The following is a 22,357-nucleotide window of genomic DNA, read 5'->3' as shown; positions in this document are numbered from 1 at the left end:
ATTAATAAGTTGAATGAGTGACAAATGGGCAGTATTTGGTGCCAGTACATTCAATCTACTAAATTTTGATATTTGCCTATCTCTGCCTTTAGTACTGATGGCTTCGTTTTGCTATTTTCAGAAAGCAGGAGCTAAGAGAGCTAAAAATGCTCCAGAAGATGGAAAACAAGCAATTCCAAGACTTGGACATGAAGGAGGAGTTTGCCAGGGAACAGCAGCAAAAGAAGTTTGATCAGGAACTGACGGTACTATGCCACATTTTCTGTTATACATTAAGCTAGTTCGTTCAAGACATAAAATTTCGCAGCTGTCCATGGTAGACAGCTTGATCATGTCGCTATATCTTAATTTTATTTAAGCACAAAAAAAAAAAAAAAACTAAGGAGCGTGAAACCCAGTCTTTACACTTCTGTTATACACCATGTGGTCTGGTAATGTGGCTCAATAGCTATGGCATTTTCCTGCTGAGCACAAGGTAGCTGATTCATTTCCCTGCCAATGTGGCAGCAGATACAGAAGCACTTGTGTGCCAAAATTTATCAAGGCAAAACTTACCAAAACTTAGGCACAAATTGAAGTATGTTCAACCCCGATAATGAAGTAAACCATAAATGTTTCTTACTGATATCGTCATATAACATATGTGTACAACAAATATCGTATTTAACAAAGACATTTCTATGGCAGGTGCAACTTTGTTTTAACTACGTTCGACTCTACTCCTGGGTGATCAAAATGAATCTGGAGCCCCCACTGTATGGCATTCTGGAATGTTGCCGCACTTTTCGCATGAAAAGTGAATGGAGTGTTACAATTAATTGTGCCCACATACATTTGAGTTGGTGGAATAGCAACGAAGGCTCCCTCCATGAATGTGCTTATACAGCACTGAAAATATAAAGGTTCAGTGTGCACTAAGGGACTTGATGCAGCGCACAGCAGCAGATGCTGTCTGCAAAAAATGGCGTGGTCTGTCATGCTGCACAATGGACAAATGCGTGCACAAAGGTGGAATACATGATGGAACAAGCTGAGGGACACCGGTATGTGAATATTGTGACCATGCTAAGTCGGCAAGCTTACTTCTACTAACTGTTAGAGCAATACACAGGCCAAAGAGGAGACTAATGCAGTTTTATGCACTGCACCCATACAGTGCACAGATAGCACAGCATGTGCCATGCAGCCACAGCTGGCGAGGGGTGCAATTAGAAAAAGGAGTGTGGTCCATGCTGACATGATTTGTGCAAAATATTTGTTTTACAAATTCAATGCAAATTTAGGGGTGTGGCCATTACACAAGAATACGAGGTGTGTTCAAAAAGAAACCGAACTTTTGCTATAACATCTTTATTGCTTCTAGTACAACAATTTAAGTGCTGTCCCCTTCAACATAGTCCCCTCTACTGGCATTACACTGTTCCCATCATTTCTCCAATTCTTTAAAAGCCTCCTGGAAAGCACTTTCCGAATTGGCGCGCAGGTCTCTTGTCGCATTGTCCTGAATCTCCTCTATGGTTTGGAAAGGACGTCCTTTCAACGTCGTTTTAAGCTTGGGAAACAGGAAAAACATCAGCTGGAGGTCTGGAGAATACGGTGGATGGGGCACAACGGGAGTGTGATGTTTTGCTAGATTACGTATTTACTCGATTCTAAGCACCCCCTTTTTTTCGTGATCGCGATGCCCAAAGTGAGGGGGGGTGCTTACATTCGAAAAATCTTCGTGACGCTCGGCTCCCACGCTCTCGTGACGCTCAGTTACGCACAGCGCGTGGGCGTCACGAGTCCGCGTGCCTCTGCAGTTCGGTTGTGCGGACGCCGTGCCACCTCGGGACTCCAACGGCTTCGGCTCGAAGAGAGTGAGCAAGCACACTTGGCGGCCTTGGCTATGTGCTCTTCTTAACAAATAGGGGAGTGCTTAGATTCGCATGCATTTTCCCAATTTTTTCACGAAAATAGAGGGGGGATGCTTAGAATCGCGAAAATACGGTAGCTTACGGAAATACGGTAGTAGCAAGATGTGAGCCAGCGCATTGTCATGATTGAACATTCAAGTCTGGTTTTCCCACTATTCAGGCCTCTTACTGCGCACAGCATCCCTCAAACGCATTAGAATTCGCTGGTAGACTTTCTTGTTTGCCATCTGACCACGTGATACAAATTCCTGATGGGAAATGCCTCTGCAGTAAAAAAACACAACCTTGATCTTTGACCGACTCATGCCTGCTGGGTTTTTTTTTTTTTTTTTTGACTGAGGAAACACTTTGCCAACCTACTGTGACGACTGCACCTTCATTTCAATATTGTAGCCATAAACCCACGTCTCATCGCCTGTAATGATGTTCTTTAGGAAGTTTTCATTTGCATTGATAGTGGCAAGCCGTTCCTCGCTGATTTCAACACGGGTCTGCGCTGACACGACACATCTCAAGTTTGTCACTCGAAATTTGATGGCATAATCCTACGCTGATGCCCCCTTCGTCAGCACCTTCTCGAATAGTTAAACGACGATTTCCACGAATCGCAGGACGAACTCTCTGAACATGATCATCATCTGTAAATGTGGAAGGTTGTTCAGGCTTGGGATCATCACCGAATGTTGAGCAATGTTACAGTCCTCCCCGTATGCTTGGCTAAGCAATTGAAATGTCTCTGTGAAAGTTTTGCCATGTCTGTAGCAAAATTTCACACACACACGTTGTTCTTCAAGCTCTTTCATTGTCACTTTCGCACTAATCCGACGAACAGCTTATGCACGTGCTCACTTCAGCAGCTGTAGCTCGCCAACTAACGGTCAGAGCGAAACGCGGCAAATGGCAGCTTGTTGTATAAACCTGCCCCTACGTGCGCTCAGTAGCCGCAGCGTGCTCCCTCTGCCAGTAGGCGCGCTATTTAGAAAGTTCGGTTTCTTTTTGAACACACCTCGTATACTCTATGCGCGTTACACAAATGTAATTTGCAGTTGTAACATAGTAATGGGAATTAGTTTGGCAGTTATGTATTGAATTTTTTTCACCTTTGGACTGCACCCTCATATTTTAGGCAAAATACATATATTTTTTATTATATAATGTAAGATATTATTCATGTATGGGCCACTCCCATCTTGTCTGCTGCTGCTACGATTGCATGATGTGGCACACTGCACCATATCCAACATCTTGTGTCACATGTCTCACTCCTCATTGCACCAATTCCTCCTGCACTTCATGTGAATGCTTGTGTAGTGAGCTAGATGCTTCCGTTCACATTTCCTTAGAAAACTCCCATAGTTTTTTCATCACTTAAATGGCACTCTTTCTCCTGTCAGTGTAGGCTCGTACTTCACGCAGTGTGCGAAGTATAGGCCTGCGACTGAGGACTATTGAGAGCGCACGCTTATGGCAAACTGTGTTTTATCTGCCCCTGCTTTCAAGTTGCGTACCAGTGGCTAGTATTCAGTTAAGGGTTATACGTGCTGTCGCATGTACTTTGCTTTACTTTTTGTTGGTGACCATTTTTCACTGGATTATCGCTGTTATCAAGTTATGGCTCAGCACAAGATGTGCCTACTGTATCCAAAGGTTATTTTACACAATTTTTTAAAGGGGTCAGAACACCAACCAAGAAAGAAAACTAGGACACTAGCCATTCTGTTGTTTTGCTAGTTGGTTCACACCGCAGCCATCATGGCTCATTTCTAAAGAAAAACCTGGCAGAAAGTAAGTCTCGGCTGTTTGGCTATAACATGGCGAGAAGGTAATTGACATCATTACAATGGGAAAATCAACTTAGTAAAGTGACCCGAAAAGCTTGAAGCATGTGTCCAACTCAGCAGCTGCTTACCTGCAGCCAAGTAGATTTCGCTACTTTTCAGCGTATGTGTACAAATAAGGTTTGTTTCCCCCTTCTTGAATTTTGGCCTTCAGCATTCTCGAAATTCTTGAATTGTCCTTGAATTTTTAGCACAGTGTTCTGTACGAACCCTGCTTATAACTGTGCCTATCCTAGAACAATAGTTGCGAGATTTTGTTCTTCTGGTGCTTAAACTCAGTCTCGCAACTCTTGTTCTAGGGTAGGCAGAGCAATAAGGTTGGTCTTACTACATTCCTTGAATCATACAGAAGCCATTGATACCATCTGAGGAACTGATACTTTGCAAATCTTTGCAGAACATTAATGGAAGCTTGCATAAAATTGGAACGAAAAAAGATAAACAAAAGTGGACCTCACATTCGAAATAAGCACTTAACATTACAAATACGTGCAAATGTTCAGCACCATACCTTGAAGGATAAAGATTTTTAAAAACAATTTTTGGTCTAGGACCCATGTCACCTGACGAAGTTTGACCATTTTAAAACAGACAAGCACAGTGTATACACTGCCACTGAAAGTGCACTGCGCAGCAAAATTGCAAGAGGGGCAAAAAAATAAACGAAAAAATCCGAGGCCACCTAAGTACTTCTTATGAGTTGTGGATGCGAAAGCATTAATGTTCGTTTGAATGCCGCTGTGCGGTCTTTCCTCACAAGTGAGCGCGTTGAGATGCTTGGCGAATGCATCCTAGATAGCCAAAGCTGGTGCACTTCGATCCGTGATGTCATGGTCCCGAGTAATTCGCAGTGATTTTGGCGTCACCGCTTTCGTCACGCCGGGCTTGGCAATAGAAATTTCAGTCCAAGTAGCATGGCGTCGTAAAGCAGAGTGCACAGGCCTGCTATCTAGGAAGCGTTGGCTTAGCGTGTTTTAATTTGGCCTTACCGAGGCGCAGTGAGAATGCAGGCAAGAGCGAGGGTGACGTGTCGCGGCAATACCCTCTCCCCTCACGCAACACCTGGCGTACTATCATAGCAAAAGGTGTCCCCTTTCACCAGCTCTGCTCCGTCAAGCCACATTCGTGACGTGGTGTTGCAGCCAATGGGAATTTAGGTGCCGTTTTTCGGTTGTCGAGACGACAGACGCCGGCTTTTTCATTCAATGGGCCATTTGATGCTTTTGCATGAAAAAAAGGCAGGGCCTGTGGACGTATTTATACGTGATCCGATCCTCTGGCTCCGATGTGGGAGAATGTAAGAAAGGAATTTCACTTGTAGAGGCTAGATTGGGCTAACTGAGGGAGTGTCTATGTTGCAGTGAAGCTCGCCTCTAGAAATCATGGGTTTGCGACACTTAAAATTTTTTAATCTCTGCTATCAATGAACCAATCTGAAAAATTATTGTGGTAGAACGCTCCCTGGAGGGCACATAACTTCCAGTGTATCATCAAAACTTGCTATAGGGCCTGGTGAGGTGCCCTATAAAAAGGATACTTGTGCCCCATATTGTCTAAGGAGAGTCTACTGTATGCAACTTTTTGTGTAGTATTGTCTTTCACCAAGAGATAAATCCTTCAATTGATACTGCCTTTTTCTGCCTTCTACAATGCCTTGAAATTTTCATTGTAAAATAACTTAAAATTAAGAAACTGCATCAACAGTTCATTTCTAATTAATTCTAGCCCACAAAATGACTTAAAGTTATTAATAAGCAGAAGTAGAAAATAGAGTAGACAATATTCTTCGGAACTTCTAAACTTACGGGCAGCTTTGCCATAACGAAAGGAATGTGCATTGATTTGGCGTCATTGCATCATGTTGTTGGTCCCACAAATACACTTCACTATTCTAAAAAATTAAAAAAAAAAATGGCAGCACATAGCATTCACTAGCCATGATGATGACGGCAATACACGTGTATGCATGGCACTGACTGGCAGAAGCTGCTAGCACAAGGTGCGATCTGAACCATTCGTTTGCTCTTGGCACAATCAATACCATACACACCAGTGCTCTGGTGTTATTTGCTAATAAATCTTTTCTGTGAAGCAGTTTTTACTGTGAAAACATTAAAACTGCAAACCTACAAAATTATATACTGTAGCAAATTTTGCAGTAGCAATTTAGGTAAATGTTTCACTGCCAAGCACAGCTTCTTTGTATCAAGTGTCGACTGTGTAACATCTAAACTTGCTGCTTGTTTTCAGTTGTACCTGTTCACGGCACAGCTGAACTACAGTCGAACATGGATATATCAAACTCGAAAGGGATTGCGAAATGGTTCGATATATCGGTAATTCGATATATAAAATAATAAATAATGATAATTTCAAGGGGATTTTGCAGTTCGATATACACAATAATTAGTTATATGGAGGTTCGATATTTCCGGGTTCGACTGCAGTCCTCTCTTTTTATTTTCCTTAATCCTAAAAAGAGCCCTGTTTCTTGTCCCTGCCTTTTTTTTTTTTTTTTTTTTTTTTTTCCAGACACTTTTGCGAGATTATGACAATGACTTGGAGGCACTGAACCGCACTCAGAAACAGCAAGTTGAAAAGGCTGAGCAACAGCAGGACCTGGACTTGAAATATGCCTCCAGGCGTATTCGGGCAGAACAGGTACAACTTTTGTGATTTTCAGCACCATATTTTTCTCCTTTGGCGCCGTCTCAGGTTTTCCGAACCCATGCGCCACGGCGTCCCGCTAGCCTACTGTTCCGGCTGCTGCGACAGAAATCTAATCCCCAGATTTTGGAGTATTCATTCGTAGTAATGAGGTGTTAACGTGACACAGAAACTGAATAACGATCATTATTCTGAAAAGTTCAGTGTTGTGAAGTTTGTAGTTCTGAAATACTTTTACATTAAAATTATAAGCAGTCAGCCAGGGATTCCTGAAAAGTATGTTAATGTGGTGTTCGTAATATCAAGGTTTCACTGTACAATTCTCTGTCCATAGCTGTTTGCACTGACTTTTGTGAGAAATGTCAGTACCTCCTTTTTCCACTGGGACTGTTCATACGATTTGTACTTGCTTCCCCTAAGAACAAGCTGAGCTCCTAAATACGTTAGAAGTGCAAGCAGCAGTTGAAATTTACAGGTTGTTTTGGCAAATGAGATGCAAAAATTTTTAATGTTGCTCAACCCTTTCTTTCAACTTCTATGAATTCTTGTAGTCCTGTTAGCATAGAAATAATAGAACTCCATTGCAATCTCCTTCAGTTGCCCTTTTCATCTTTGTCAAAACTTTTTTTTTTTTTTTTTTTTTTTTTTTTTTGTATGTCGACCATGGCTTGTATATCCTCCCGAGACCCGAACACAACTATCGGACATACCGTATTTATTCAAACATAAGGTAGGGTGTTTTTTTCCCAGAATATTTAGCCTCGAAGTCAGCCGCCGCCTTATACGCAAATTGTGCCTTTTCCTTAGGAAGAGAGAAGTTGACACCCTGCACATTTGCACAGTCAAGCAACTTTTCCCCCTTCCACAGTGCAAGGTAGCCTACCAGGCTCAGCCTGGTGAATTCCCTGCCTTTCCCTTATGACTTTTCTCTCTTGCCTTTAGGTGTGGCTTCACGGCACTGTGAATTTCGCCTTACAGTGTCGCTTTAAGGGGGGACGCGGGGATAAAATCGCGAGAAAAATCGATTTTCAGAAACCACGTGTTTCGGTATCTGCAATGCCTAATCTACACTGTATCAAAATGGTTTGGCTAAAAACGCACTAAAAGGGCCCCCAAAAAATTCATTTGTCAGTGCGCAGGGCGAGAAAACAGCTTTAAATCGCGCAAAATCACTGCAGTTCACGGAGCCATATCTCACATTTCCCGCCACTGAGCGTCGCCATCGTGGTATCATTATAAAGCTCAGTTTCGCCATTCCACTTCTTAATTCGTCGGTCGTCGCCATCTTGTAACAAACGCACAAACACAAAAGAAGCGCGGGTCTGCTGGAGGTAGTCACACGGGCCCTCCGATGAAAGCGGGCCTCCGATTGGCTGCCGTGCTGAAAGGCGTCTCCCCATTGGTTACTGCTGCGCAGCGAGCAAGATGGCAACCGCAGTTGTCTGCTTCGCAAACCACGCCGACATCTTCACTTGACACACAGAATTCGGATTTCTGAGAGCTCCCAGGTTAGTGATGGATCGTCGCTCAATCGAGAAGAAATTTTGGACAAAGCACGCCTTCAGAATACGGAAGCGTGAGCCTCCTATGACAAGAAAAATACGGCGATTAGCGGGAGAAGCGGAAGAGCACCCGACTGAACGTGCCGCGCTACCTTGCACCGTGGATTACGTGCCACTCCTATCTTGCACCTTGTGACACCAGCAGCGAAACCCCTGTGCCATCGGCACCGATAACACAGTCGACGGAAGGCGCGCCAACGGAGGCTCCCGCGCTTTGGCGTACGGCCACGCCAATCCGCCGAGATCGCATCGATGCGGGTCGAAGGGTACTATCGCCGGCCAAGATGGTGTACTCAGTTTCTGGTGCATCGTGCGACACGGACACGCCACCTCCGAGCGAGCCCCAACCGTCGACGAGCTACAGTGCAATAACCGAAGATTCACCAGACAAATAGTCGCCCGAACGGCGCATCATTCAGACGCGCCTCGAGCCGCGTTTCGTGTCAGCGGTGACGGCAGAAGCGCAAGCATGCAGCGTTCGCGACTCCCTTCGCGCGGTGTCCACAACTGAACGGAAGTTCAATTTGATGGTCTAGCCAGGCTATGAAATTTTCAAAGCCCACTAAACGAAGAAGCAAAGGACAGCAATGATGCCAAAAATTACCGCCGTGATGCGTTCTAATAAACCTGCACTGCTTGCAAAACTTTACAGCCCGTTCTCTCAATTGTGGCTTCTTTTTCCTGTTTTTTTTTTTTTTTTTTTTTTTTTTTTTTTTTTTTTTTTTTTTTTTTGGTCGGTCACCTCGCTCGTAAAAAGCATAGCACAACAATGGCTGGACCGATTTTGATGCGGTTTGTTTTGCTGTGATCCATAAACTGTGCTGCACATCAAGGCAGTCTCAAAATGTTCATACATATATCTTTCCATTATTTAATTATTTCAGAATAACTACATGGCTCTATGCAGTGAAACACAAGTCACATGCATGTCATGCTGAGTAAAAAATTGTGAAGGCACTAAAAAAAATTTAACACTGTCTTGATATAGATTAGACATTTGGGCAAACATACAAAGTATTCCCAGTTCCGTACCATGTTTCGTTACTGTGCCAGGCTTTCCACGAGCAAGTAACTTGTAAACTTTTGTAAATTCTTATAAAACAAAAACTAATGAAGATAGCTTAATAAAATTTTAAATGTGCCTCTCTATGGCAATGTACAGTGTGTGTGCCAAATTTCAGCCCTTTCTGCCAAGAAACAAAAACATTATTTTTCATCCCCTCCTCCCCCCCTTAAGGCAGCACGTGCTGTAGTGCCGTGAAGCCACACTGTAAGAAATTCACGCTGCCGTGAAGCCACACCTTAAGACAAAATTCGCATATAACCTGCACTCCACGTGTTAAAGCTCCCTTCTCCCCTATTTCAAGGTCACCATTTTGCATTTTGGCTGTGTTAGCAATTCAGTATTTCAGGCGATCCCCGCCAAATCTCAATAATCGGACAGCTACTTCGTATCGCCTTATACCGGTGTGCATACTCACGTTTTTTTTTTTTCTTTGGTCCCCCCCAGTTGCACCCTCGCCTTATAACCGAATAAATACGGTAATCGCTCTTCATGGTGGTTTTTATTGTCTACTGTTATGTTATGGAGTTAGAAAACAATATAGTACCTAGTGTCCTTGCCAGTGGGAAATCTTTGGGCCTCTGCTTTTTAATTTAGCAGGGTTTAGAAGCCTTTCTCATTCACCGCAGATCTTTTATGTAGCCCTACAGAGTACAAGGGCTAGGCTGAATCTCTAATCTAAGGCACTTTAGACGCTTGTGAAATTTTTGCGGATGTGAAACGTGTTGCCAGGCAGCCTGAATATTGTGAGATTTGTTTAATGATGCTTTGTGATCATACCTGACAAACCGCGTACGTCAAACTGTTCAGTTTCGAATATGAAAATCCGCACCTCCACTGCAGAGATGACTTTGCGCTATAGCTTGTTGGCAGTCCTGGGCCAGTGTGTGATACATTACAAACTAGGGGTGTGGGAATATTTGAAATTTCGAAAATGAATTGAGTAGTTCTCCGTATTATTCGATTCGTATTCGATTTGAGAGTTCACTTTTCAGTGTTGTCGAATTATTCATTTTATTCGAATACTAATGGACAGAAAGGGAACATAACTGATGCAAGTGGCGATTCTTCAGTATGATTCTGCTGCAAGAGAACCACGGTTGTTGCATAGACGTCGATGCAAGTACGCAATCGAACACATGGAAAAAATCATTGATGCACAATAGCTTTCAGTTGTTAAACATATGTCCCGCCTTAGGTAGCCTACGAATTTTCTCTCCAGATTTAGGCAAACCTACTTATTATTTGGGCAATGTCACCATGCTGTACTCTATGGTAATTAATCTCACTCCTTCAATTAGCACTTCAGTTTTACTTGCATCTGATGTGCTTTTTGTTTGTTGAATTACTGTCATTGTCATTGTGCACCAGTTACGGTCACATTTCCTTTGTTCTCATTTACAAGCTATTCAAAGGAGATAAAATTCAAATGATAACAGCATTAAATGTATCAAATAACGTAAAAAAAAGGCTTCTTGTAGACAAACTACACAGGAAATTTTATAATTTACTTTGTTTAGAAGTGATAAACTTATATTTCCGAAGCCCCCTCCCCTTCTCTTTTTTGCTAAATACAGTAGAACCTCGCTCATACGTTTTGGAAAAGAAACGTATGGTCAGAGTCACTCAGCTGTAGTTGACAACTACGTAATGCAAAGCGTTACCTGCTATGGTTGCTTAGTGGCTGTGGTGTTGGGCTGCTAAGCACGAGGTTGCGGGATCGAATCTCCCGGCCTTAACGGCCGCATTTCGATGGGGGCGATATGTGAAAACACCCGTGTACTTAAATTTAGGTGCAAGCTAAAGAATCTCAGGTGGTCCAAATTATTCTGGACGCCGCCCCCACTACAGCATGCCTCATGAGCAGATCAAGGCTTTGGCACGTAAAACCCCCAAATTTTTAATGCGAAGCGTTGCACAACGCTCTGTAAGCTCGATCAGCTCAAGACGGGCGTTGTCATTCTTGCGGCTTCAGCAAGCGTACATTTGCGCTTCTCGAATTCGGCCTTGGTCAGCAGCTTCTTGGGGTGTGTCATTTTGGTGGGAAGTTTGTGCCAGTTCAGCGTAAATCGTTGCTGCACAAGACGCCAATGCGCATCGAGATAGTGGGGCCTCAGCGACCAGGCTCACACATCATTTTCCTATTACATAGTATTTTAACACAGCGATGATGGGAGATAAAAACGAAATTGAACTGGTGAGCAACACCGGAAGTACGAGGGCTACGATGCTGCCAGAGCGAAACATGTTCACTTTGGGAACGTCAACCTTGAGTTATCGCCTATTAAAAGCACGCAGTACACTTCCAACAGCACGATTCCCCACGCGCTGCGAAGCAGACTTGGTAAAGAAGCTGATCACAATAGGGTGAGTGGTGATAGCTGTGAGTGCTACACATGAGGACCTGGGATGAGATTTGCGTGTTCTAGAATAGGAAAGTAAGTGTGCGCTGGCGTTTTCACGTCGGACGGGCCGGCTAGTATTGGGGGGAAGCTGCTGCGTGAGTGGCTACTGTTCACGATTGCGCATGCCTTACGCCTTTTCTTGTTTATATGAGACCTAGCGACCAGAAAATGTATCATACCATCGCACTTTAGCAATGTATTGAACATTGGTGCCAAAGGATTGTGTTTTCTGGGTACGTGTTAACAGTAAAAGAAGCGTAATTTATTGGGTATTTTTTTGTGTTCTCAGTTGTGTGAACATTGGTTCCGGGAAATCGTATGCTACAGTATCATATCAACAAGGTTCTACTGTAGTACTATTCATATTAAATTTGAAAATTTTACTATTTGCACACCCCTAATTGAAAAGAATGGTTGCTGCTTGTTCATGACTGTGTTTTGTTTTCAAACTGTCGGGCTTCGTGGTACTTCATTCTTGAGAATGCTTTGTCTGGGCTTGAAAGTCCTTGTACAGTCGAGTCCCGCTACAACGAAATTCATGGGACACGCGAAAAATTTTGTTGTGGCGCAACTTCATCAACTCAAAATTAGTATGTATATACGTACGCCAAATGGCAAAGCTGTGAACGAAATCGAAACCATCGTCGGGGAAATCTTTGTGAAGGCGTGGGGGCAGAGGTTGAGATGTACCAAAGGGGGTCAATAAAGTGTCAACTTCACGAGAGAATGCATTTCGCGCCGCTATTGTAGCATTTTTCGTACATTGCGGCCGACGCCTAACTCAACACGCATGCCCAGTCGATTGCGAAACGCTCATTTTGCGGCACATGCACCGTCGCAGTGAAGCAGTTTGAATTACCACAATTTCATTGCATATTTATGACAGTCTGCAAGCTTGCGCTTGCCGGAAGTTTTATTTCCTGAAGTCGGTCAGCCTGGATTTCTTACGCTTCACGGCAAGCAAAGGCGTTATGCAAGTCTCACAGTCTGTTCAGAGAGCCATCGCAATGTCATTGTCGTGGGCTCTGATAATTTAAGATGAGGTCAAAAGGATCCATTACTTTCAAAGCAGTCGCCTAAGTTAGTGTGTCTAGTGGATTGTCATTTTCCCCAGACGACGAGATGTTGGCATCACGTTGACAACAGCGGCTGCGGTGCGGTCGCCACATCTTGAAAGCAATCTGCGACGTGCACAAAGTGTGCGCCCGCGTGGGCCTCATCTTCAAAGCGATCTGCGATGTGGGCAAAGTGCAGCTAGTGCCGGTAGAGTCGTGTGCACTGTGCTTTCGACGTTTAGTTTGCGGTGAAGCGAGAGACGGCACGGAGGTTAATTTGCTCGCTGCTATAGCCGTGCCTTCTCACTCCAGCGTGTTGACACCGAGTTTCCGCGGTCATTGAGCAAGATGTGTTCATGCTTACCTGTGTGCGCATGACACCGTGCTTAGTAATTTAGTTAGTAAGGGAATGTTTACAGGTTTATACGGCTGATAAAACTACTATCCTTAGTTCATATAGCTGTCTACTAATCTGGTATCCCAATCGATGCTTCGCCTTTCGGGCGAAACTGCGAAATTTTTTCCTTCCGCTTTCTGCCTTGGCGATCATATGTGCCTTCTCGAGAGAGAGAGAGAAATATACGCTTCGTTGGCGTAGCCATTTCGACCGGACACATACCACTGAAAACAGCAGCGATTGTGGTGATCCTGTGCAGTCTCGCACAGGCGCGTGATGACCACGCATGGCTATGGATTGCAGTGGCGTATATTGGTACATTGAATTTGATTTTGTTCGCGAAAACCTCGTTCAAGCGGACACACGATAGTCACAGATTTGGAAGGGCCTTCTAATTTGACTACTTGGCAGTTCTAATTTCAATTCAGTCCCTGTTTCGTTCTCGAAAAGTTTGTTAAAGCAGAAATACCGAATAAAGTGCTTCGTTATGAAGAGGCTTTTTTTGTATTACTTTCTATGGCCAGCGGACGGGGAATCAGAAAATCTCCGTTGTGGCTGAAATTTCATTGTAGCGATTCATTGTAGGGGGATTCGACTGTACATTGTTTAATTTATTCTGCAAAACTGGTAAAAGCCCCGGTTTAGGTTCAAAGTTTTCTTTCTCAGACTTCTAGGCAGTCCTCAAAATAGGTCGGTGACTCAATTGATAGGTTAATTAGTGCCGAAGAACGAGTTACAAGCACACTTGCACATAGCACTTCAGATGACCACACCACTGTAGGGCAAACTTCAAATGCATTGTTTTTTGTTATGGAGCTGTCTGTTATAGCATTAAACTTATGTTAAGTAAAGTGTTGGTTTAGGGAATTTGTACGTAATGTATTGCATTTTAGTGGGAATGGGCAAAGATCTGTCTCCTTAATTATGTCCTGCCACATTGAATGGATTTGTGCTCTTTGGAGTTTGAAACATGCCTTTTTGCAGGAACGAGAGCTGAAAGCATTCAGAGAAAGCTTGAAAAATGAAGCAAAGCTCTTGAAACAAGAAGTTGAGCTCATGCCAAAGGAAAAGCGAAAGGACATGTTTAGGGTTCGGAAGGAAAAAATGGATTTGGATCAAGCCGAAAAGGTAACTATTGGTTTATTGTGCTTGGTACTTACTGTATGTGGCCAGTATCCTAACCCTTGGCCTCCCCATGTGTAGGAGAGGCTTTTTGTGGAGAAACTGAATGAGCAGCATGAATTGTCTATGAAGCGGCTGAGTGACAGCCATCGAGAGAAGATTGCTCTTCTTGAGAAACAGTTCCTACAGCAAAAGCAGCAACTACTAAGAGGTTAGTGAAGCTCTTTTACCTTTTACTGGTTGATATCAAATCACACACTAAGTGCATCATTGCCTACTGTCTCTCGAATTCAGCACCAGATTCGATCAGTCGCTATGATTTGGCATTGGTATTTAGACTTCACTGGTTTTCTTTCATAGTGGTCCTCCTTGACTTTACATTCTCTAAATGTTTAGCTGTACAAACCATATGTAAATTGGCAATTTGCAGCATTCAATGGGTGGCACTGTAAATCACTGTGTTGTATTGATAGTTACCTGTGCCTGGAACTTATGCACACGACCACGGTGTAAGAATAATAAAGAGAGGTGCTGACACTCTCCCCACAACGAACGCGAAACCGCCGCCTGCTCGCGTCCAGATTATGCTCGGCTTGGTTACAGCTCGGTCGGCGCTGTCGTAGAGGGCGCTGCGGAATGTGGTCCCAGCCTTGGCGGCAAGGCGCGTGCTGCCGCTGCTGCGTCTTCCTGCTTGTAGGTGCGGCCACGCTGTTTTGAAGGCACACTTTTTGTTCGCGTGCATTTCATGAGCTTGTGCTTGGATATTGTCGCCACGGGCCTTCGACAAAGGTGGCAGTGGCCTTCTGAGGGGCGCTTGAAATGGGTAGAAGGTGCTTCATTGCGAACTGCAATTCTTGATACCGGACTTCTACGGAGCGTGTGCCTCTATTCAAAGCGCCGTCCGACAGCGGTCATCTAGAGCAGTGGCGCCATGCAAATCTGAGGGCCGACCCAACTCTAATGCCTACCGACAATGTCTGCGCCAAGCATTTTTCAAAGGATATGATATCGACGGCATATTATGCGGAGCTCGATAAAAGGTGCTGCTTGACGTGCCAAAGAGCCCTGTTCTGTCTGCAAATGCAGTTCCCACCTTATTTCTGAACTGTTCAAAGAACCTCACACTGTCAAATAAACCTTGAAAGCCGCTGTGGAAGAGAGAACCTCCTGTGTGCCACAGCAGTTTGTGCAAATTTTGCTGCATGTATTCGTGGGCTTCTTTCACGCTCGGAAAAACACTTCTACGTAGCGCGTATTCAGCAATAGAAAGCTGTTTCGGGAGTCTTTCATGTTGCTCTACAATTTTTTCATGGGCACTTTTAATCTAATTATAATATTTGAGAAGTTGACTAATTAATTAAGACTAATTATGTAATTAGGCAGAATGTACACCATGACTGATCTTCAAATTTGTTCCATCCTAGCTACAGAATGTTTTTTTGTTTGTTGTTTTTTTTTTTACAATGCGCGTACGATGTATATTACACGCTTGCATGTTTTATTCAACATTTTTGCATTGTGGGAGTGTATGAGAGCGTAAGCTGCTGGGATGGATATCCCCTATTACAATTATTGAGCTGCTTCATGCACAATTTTTTTCGTATTGTGTTGTTGCAAAATAAAAAATAAGTCTATGACATTATTCTGTGGTGGGTGTAAGTGTATTTGTGGACAGGCTGTAGCATGCATTGTCGAATACGCTTACATTGGCACATTCTCATATGCAATTTAAGAAAAAAGAAAGTCACCTCTTTTTTTAGACCTTGCAAGAGACTCAGTCCTCAATGGACGAAAGCCAAATGAATAATATACACGGTCTATGTTAAGTGGAATTGGAATAAAAAGGCATTTGCTCGGTTTTCATCAGTAAACTGTATTGTTGCTCTAATCCAAGATAGACACCTGCCTTCGTCCCGCCTAATAAATTCCCATTTGAAAGAGTTTTTACATAGCTGATGTCCATTCTTATCTTAAGTTCCAGCCATGAACAGCCACTTTGCTCTAGTGCGTTGCATATCGGAAGCTTGTGCCGTTTCATTTCCTAATTTATACCGCGGCCACACTGAATTCGCTCAACGATGCTTGAGTGGTTTTCAGAATGTGAATCAAAGCCGCAATAAGCATGAAAAACAACAGTTTCTGGTGCAGTCACTATTTACATCTGGTCGAGGTGCAGGCCAATGCTTTTTTTTCTTTTTTTTTTTTTTTCTTTTTTTTTAAATAATGCTTGTATGAACGGCTAGACCGGACGAAAATAAATTGTGCGCGCGAGCGGAACTTGAGTGGGCTTTGAGTGCTGCCCGATCGATCCGTGTTCACGCCATTCACGCCCTGCGTAAGATACCTTCATGTTAGCGAATCATTAAGCCTGGTACACTTATCACTGTAATCTGAAATAACTAATTTCCTGCGCGCTTTGAGTTTTACTCACTCCACTATGAACGAAAATTTAGGGGAGGCAGAGCACTTTTTAGTGGAGGTCAGTGAGGCAGAGCAATGTCAAGCCGCCGGCGCCGCTAAGCTGGGACCGCTGACAGCGGCACCATCTGCTCGCAGCAGAACTATTCGGTGCGCCCGTGCGCTGCCAAACATAATCTGGACGCTCACGCTCGCGCAGTGTCAACACTTAAATGTTCTTACACCGTGCTCGCAGCTCCCTCCACTTTGACTGTCTTCGTGCGTGCCCGCCGCCGGTATAGCCGGCCGGCGCAGATTAGCCCGCTCCCTGAAGTTTCATTTTCTGCCGTTATCAGGAAGCGAGCGTTTGCCGGCGTAGGGGTGCCGGCGCCAGCTTAACCCGCTCCCTGAAATTTCGTTGTCTGTCGTTATCGGGAAGCGAGCGTTAGCCGGCGTGGGGCATTTTCGTTGGCCGGACTGGGCCTCCGCCGCTGCATTAAGGGGTCTCTCATAAGCATTTGCTCTATGGCTGTGTCGGAGCAATGCCGGAGGCGCCGTCACATTATTTTGCACGCTGCTGAGAGCATTGTCGGTCCATGGTATGTTCGAATTAACGAATTAACCGTCACAAATGCTTTTGCGTTCGAATTACCGAGCATTTTCGCTTATTGAAATACACATAACTTTGACAGGACCACAGCGTCAGTTCGAATTAAGCATGTTCGAATTAACGAGATTCGACTGTACATTCAAATTACAATCCGACACTGAATAGTAAAGTCGTACTGTACCATTTTTCTGACGGATTTCACTGTGAGAAATTCAATTGTTGTTCATCAAAACCTTGCACCACATGGAGGGCCTGCGCGGTCGGGGTGGTTGGGGATGATTTTCTCCGCCACAGATGCCAACATCGCACGCCGGACGTGGACGCCAGATTTTCTGCAACATGGGGCCCTTAACGCTATCGCGTTAAAATTGTTAAATTGGTACCAGAAAACGTTACAGACCATGATACTGAATGCTACGAGACTGGTAATTACTGATGTGCAAGCAGAAAGTGAACCACTGACACTTGATTCGCCACCCTATATGGGCTTGTTAGATACAGTCAAACCTTGTTAATACGTAGTCGGCCGGGAACGACGTTTAGGTACAAACTAAACAATGTATGGATTAATCGCCAATGCCAGTTTAGCGGCTACTTACCGGTCGGAAAATAACTACGACACGATGCTCTCAAACACGCACACTCGGACAGGCTTTATTTGCAGGTAGGCAGCAAGAAATCGGTTATCTTCACTTGCCGCGACGACATCTTCAAACAGAACACTACAACACCACGACCGCAAGCACACTGGCAGAATGAAGGGGGGAAAAAAAGAATGTCGCAGTTTCACCCAATAGGCGAAGCATCGATTGCGATAGCAAATTAGTAGACAACTACATGAACTAAAGATAGTAGTTGAATTGGTCGTATAAACTTGTAAACATTCGCTTACTAACTAAATTAACAAGTACGGTGTGAAGCGTGCACAGGTAAACATGAACACATTTTGCTCGATGACTGCGAAAACTCGATGTCACAACGCTGGAGTGAAGACGCACAGCAAGAGCAGCGAGAGAATTGTCCTTCATGCCGTCTTTTGCTTCAACGCGAATTGAATGTCGAAGCGCAGCGCACACAAAGCTACCGGCACTAGTTGCACTTTGTTCACATCGCAGATCGCTTTGAAGACAAGGCCCACGTGGATTCGAACTTTTTCCACGTTGTAGATCGCTTTCAAGATAGCGGCCACCGCCGAAGTTAAATGCGCTCCGCTTTTTCGCCACCCCCGCGTGCCTAGCGCGCATGAGATTGAGCCGCAATCGTCTGCTGATTCTCGCGAGCTTTCACTCGCACATACAGCGTATGGTGCGCGGTGCCGATGTTACAGTTTTTATACGGAACGTCAAAGCGACAAACACAGCAACGGCAGAAATGCGCTTGGAGTGTCCATAAGATTTCTATCACAATAAAATGTGCATCTGTGCTGTTACTACTTGAATTGGATTGGATTCGACGGCGACAGCAAATTCGCACCCCCCTACCAGCAGCCAAATATTTGAGCCAAAACAAATATCAAATAGCATAATATTTGCACAAGCCTAATAAATTAATAGGTGACTTCTTTAGAGCAGTTTACAATTTTGAAAGGTACCTTGTGTAATGCCTGTCCTCCTATGTACTTGCAAGGCTTGCTTGTAATTTAAATGTGGCCTATGAGTGCGTACATCAGTTGGCATGTTCTACTGAAACGTCTTGTCTGTGATAACTATCTGTGCTGCAGCACGGGAGGCGGCCCTTTGGGAGCTTGAAGAAAGGCACTTGCACGAGAAGCACCAGCTGGCTAAGAAGCAACTCAAGGATGGCTTCTTCCTCCAGCGGCATCAAATGCTCATCCGGCATGAAAAGGAGCTAGAGCAGGTCAAGCGGCTCAACTTGCGACGTGAGGATGAGCTGCTGAAGCGCCAAGCCCTTGAGCGCCGTCAGCTGCCCAAGCGCATTCGCTCCGAGATGAAGACACGTGAGCTCATGTTCAAAGAAAGCCTTCGCATCAGCCTGCATGGTGGCCCTGACTCTCCGGATGAGGACAAAGACCGACTGCGCAAGGTACTTAATTTAGTGTACAGTGTCCATGGCTTCCTGGTACAGCAAGGCTTGGTGAAAGCAGGGTAGATTTTCCTCCTGAATACATAGAAGCAAACTTTTTCTTATGCCACTGCATTTCAACCTTGCCCTTAAAAAAGGAGGCTCCCTGATACAAATTTGGTGCTAATGGACCAATTTCACGACGAGTTTCACTGTGCCGCTACTGCTGCAAAGCATGCCATAAGCAGTAGTCCTTAGCAAGCTGAGGGGGCACCTGTGGAAAGAAGCATTTTCTGTTAGTACCATGATAAATACACACTCAAGATCAAAAGGCAGGGAGGTGAGAATAAAAATATTGTAAGTCGAACTCACTTATAACAATCTATTGGCTATAACGACCACATTTCAGTGCATTTACGATTTTCCCACTCTCCCTATGGAAACTGCTTCCAGATGTAACAAACTTTTTTAAATCGCCATACTGATACAACAACGCTTCGAACCCGGTCACGGTAAAAAGAGGGCACATGCAGAGTGCCAAAGCACGGAAGCGCGACCAAGCTGGGTGCACGGACGGCTGCGCGCGCTGTCCGTGCACCGGTGATTAGATGGACGTTTCTAATAACGGAAGTTTGCAGCTATGTGCGGGAACGCACCGGGAACAAAAATAACACTGAAAATCTGGTTTTCGAACCAAACTGCTGCCAAATTGTAACTGCTGACGCCAGCTTCAGTCTTGTTAATGTTTTAGCATTTTTAAGGGCAACTCCATATATAACAATCTACTGGTATAACGACCACTTTTCGCGTAACTATCGAGTCCGTTATAAATGGGTTCAACTGTACTACAGTAGTATTGGGGCTCCGGAGGCGCACCCAACTTCCCCCTAAAATTTGCTGGTAAAATCAACAACAGCATTCTCCTTTGCATTCGCCTTTAAGTTGCCTTGACCCCAAGTATAGCAAGATAGCCGCAAGGACTACTGTCATTATGGCACCAGCAGGGTTGTTGCGCCATGCACTTTTAAAGGACACTTAAGGGAAAAAATATTTCTTCTGTATCAGTAGATTACCCTTCCACAATACCGAAAACACCACTCTTACCGCGAGAAGCCGCTTGGTAAGCCAGAAAGAAACGAGTGGCGACGCCACCTTGAAGTTCCCACACCAGCTCACCATGACGTCATGGATTTTGACAGCGTCTTCTAGGTCTCAGTTAATTCTTTAGCAGTAAAGATTGACTACATTGTGTTCTAAATTAGCCCAAGACTGAATATGGCAAGTTATGGAAACTTTTACTGAGCCAACGTGGCCCAAATACGAAAATTACTTTAGAAGCCGTGACGTCAAGCTAAAGTGCTGATGGTGTTTCCGCGAAAAATTCAAAACAGTCAACTTCGAGCTTCATTTTCTCTTCGAATAATTGACCTATGGCAGTGTAATTAACGACAGCAGAGTTTTAGAAGAATACTTTATCAGTCTAAGTTGATTTATTGTTTTGCTTTAGTGTCCCTTTAATGTGGTGAAATCAGTTTACTTTTATCAATTATATAGGTAGGGGTATGAGGTGCTGTCAAGGTTTATCATGATTTAATCTTTTAACGCTTTCCCTACTATGGGGGAAATAGGTGTTTTTTGTAGGTTACGCCAGATCTTTTTTTTTTTTTTTCTCAAGGAAGTACTGCACTGAATATTTTTTGTAATATATAAACAAAAATCAGAGTGAATGCACTTTTCACACAAAAGATTTATTAACGAAATATATGTCATAAAAAAAGATATAAATTGCCAAAATCAATATTCTGAGATAAATCTGAACAAAGTTTGTAAAGACAGGCGTGTATCTACAGTTGAATCTCAATAATTCGAACTCGAAGGGGCCCGAAAATTTGTTCGAATTAAAAGAAGTTCAAATTAACGGAAGGACGTACTTTTGAAGTATTCGAGCACCATAGCAAGATGAACGAACTGTGCGAGTCGTGAAATTTCGCGGCGCGCAAGCGCATAGCGAGTTGCGCCCACGCCGCCCAACGCTCGGTTCGCAATAACGGCAGAAAACGAAACTTCAGGGAGCGGACGGCGCCAACATTGAGACGGGCGCGCGCGCGCGCGCCCGCGCGGAGACCGTCGAAGGTGAGGGAGGAGGGCGGCAGGAACGCAGATTTGGCCTCGGCAACTCCGCCGTTTCGGTGGCAGTGGCTTCGGTGGCTCCCCTCGCCCTCTTTCTCAACTCCCTCGCAGCTCCCTCACCTTCGACTAAAGCCCCTCCTTCGACTGTCTCCGTGCACGCCCACTGGCACCACCAGGAGTCATGCCGCGAGCGGCAAGTTACCGCGCGTTAACGCCTTGCCGCGAGGCCACCGTGGCACGCGCGTCTCGCTGCGCGGCAGCGCGATAAGATCTCCCGCGCTCTCCAAACGCGCAACACGGCGAGCGCTCGTTGTTTCATGCGAGAGACGACAATCGTCAATTGAAAACCCGGCGCGGACTGGCGGCGGTCCGGTTGTGATGGCTCCGTGACGTTACCCTCGTCGCTCTTGATTGGTTCTTCATCTCGCGGCACGCGGCATTTTCCGCAGAAATGGAACCCATTTCGCGCGGCACGTCGCAAAACCCCCGATTCCTGCTGCTTTTGCCGCCCGTGGCATGACGCGTTGCCGCGCGTTTTTGTCGCTAGCGTGGCCGTACCCTTAAGCCGCTACCTGAAGTTTCGTTTTCTGCTGTTATCGGGAAGCGAGCGTTTGCCGGTGTGGGGGGCAGTTCGTTGGCCGGACTGGGCCTCCGCCGCTGCATGAAGGGGTCTCTCCTAAGCTTTTGCTCTATGGCGGTGTCGGAGCAATGCCGGTCGGAGGCGCCGCTGCGTTATTCGGCACGCTGCCGAGAGCATTGTCGGTCCGCGGTATGTTCGAATTAACCGTCGCAAATGCTTTCGCGTTCGAATTACCGGGTGTTTTCGTCCATTGAAATACACATAACTTTGACGGGACCAGAGCGTCAGTTCGAATAAACCGGCAGTTCAAATTAAGCGTGTTCGAATTAACGAGATTCGACTGTACTAAGAAAAGAAAATCTAACAAAAATTATAACATATACAAAATGTATTGCCATCTAATGGGCACTGTCTCCTAATAAAAGGAAAATTTTTCATTGAGCAGGTATTGCTAGAAAAGTTTAACTGCAAGCACTATAGTTGGGTGTGCCGGGCTGCGGCCGCCGATGTTCCGGGCTGGTCTGCATTGTCGTCACTCTCAAAGTCTGCTGAAAAAGCAGCATCTTCAGACTCGCTGCTGCTCGGTCCATTGA

The 22,357-nt window shown here is 44.8% G+C and overlaps 1 protein-coding gene across 2 annotated transcripts in view; it reads left to right on the top strand.

Moving 5' to 3' along the window:
* LOC119459181 (serine/threonine-protein kinase 10-like) overlaps nucleotides 1-22,357 on the top strand; it is a 69,220-nt gene that overhangs the window by 25,739 nt on the left and 21,124 nt on the right. The window contains exons 14-18 of one of the 2 annotated variants that reach the window (XM_037721008.2): nucleotides 122-245; nucleotides 6,287-6,415; nucleotides 13,888-14,031; nucleotides 14,107-14,236; nucleotides 18,753-19,075. In XM_037721008.2, the coding sequence (XP_037576936.1) occupies nucleotides 122-245; nucleotides 6,287-6,415; nucleotides 13,888-14,031; nucleotides 14,107-14,236; nucleotides 18,753-19,075 (850 nt within the window). The remainder of the gene's footprint in view (nucleotides 1-121; nucleotides 246-6,286; nucleotides 6,416-13,887; nucleotides 14,032-14,106; nucleotides 14,237-18,752; nucleotides 19,076-22,357) is intronic. The other variant, XM_049666140.1, reaches the window with a different exon arrangement.

This window comes from Dermacentor silvarum, chromosome 1, assembly GCF_013339745.2.
Source record: "Dermacentor silvarum isolate Dsil-2018 chromosome 1, BIME_Dsil_1.4, whole genome shotgun sequence".
Classification (NCBI taxonomy): domain Eukaryota; kingdom Metazoa; phylum Arthropoda; class Arachnida; order Ixodida; family Ixodidae; genus Dermacentor; species Dermacentor silvarum.
Note: the sequence above shows the minus strand (reverse complement) of the source record. Positions and strands in the feature narration are given on the sequence as shown.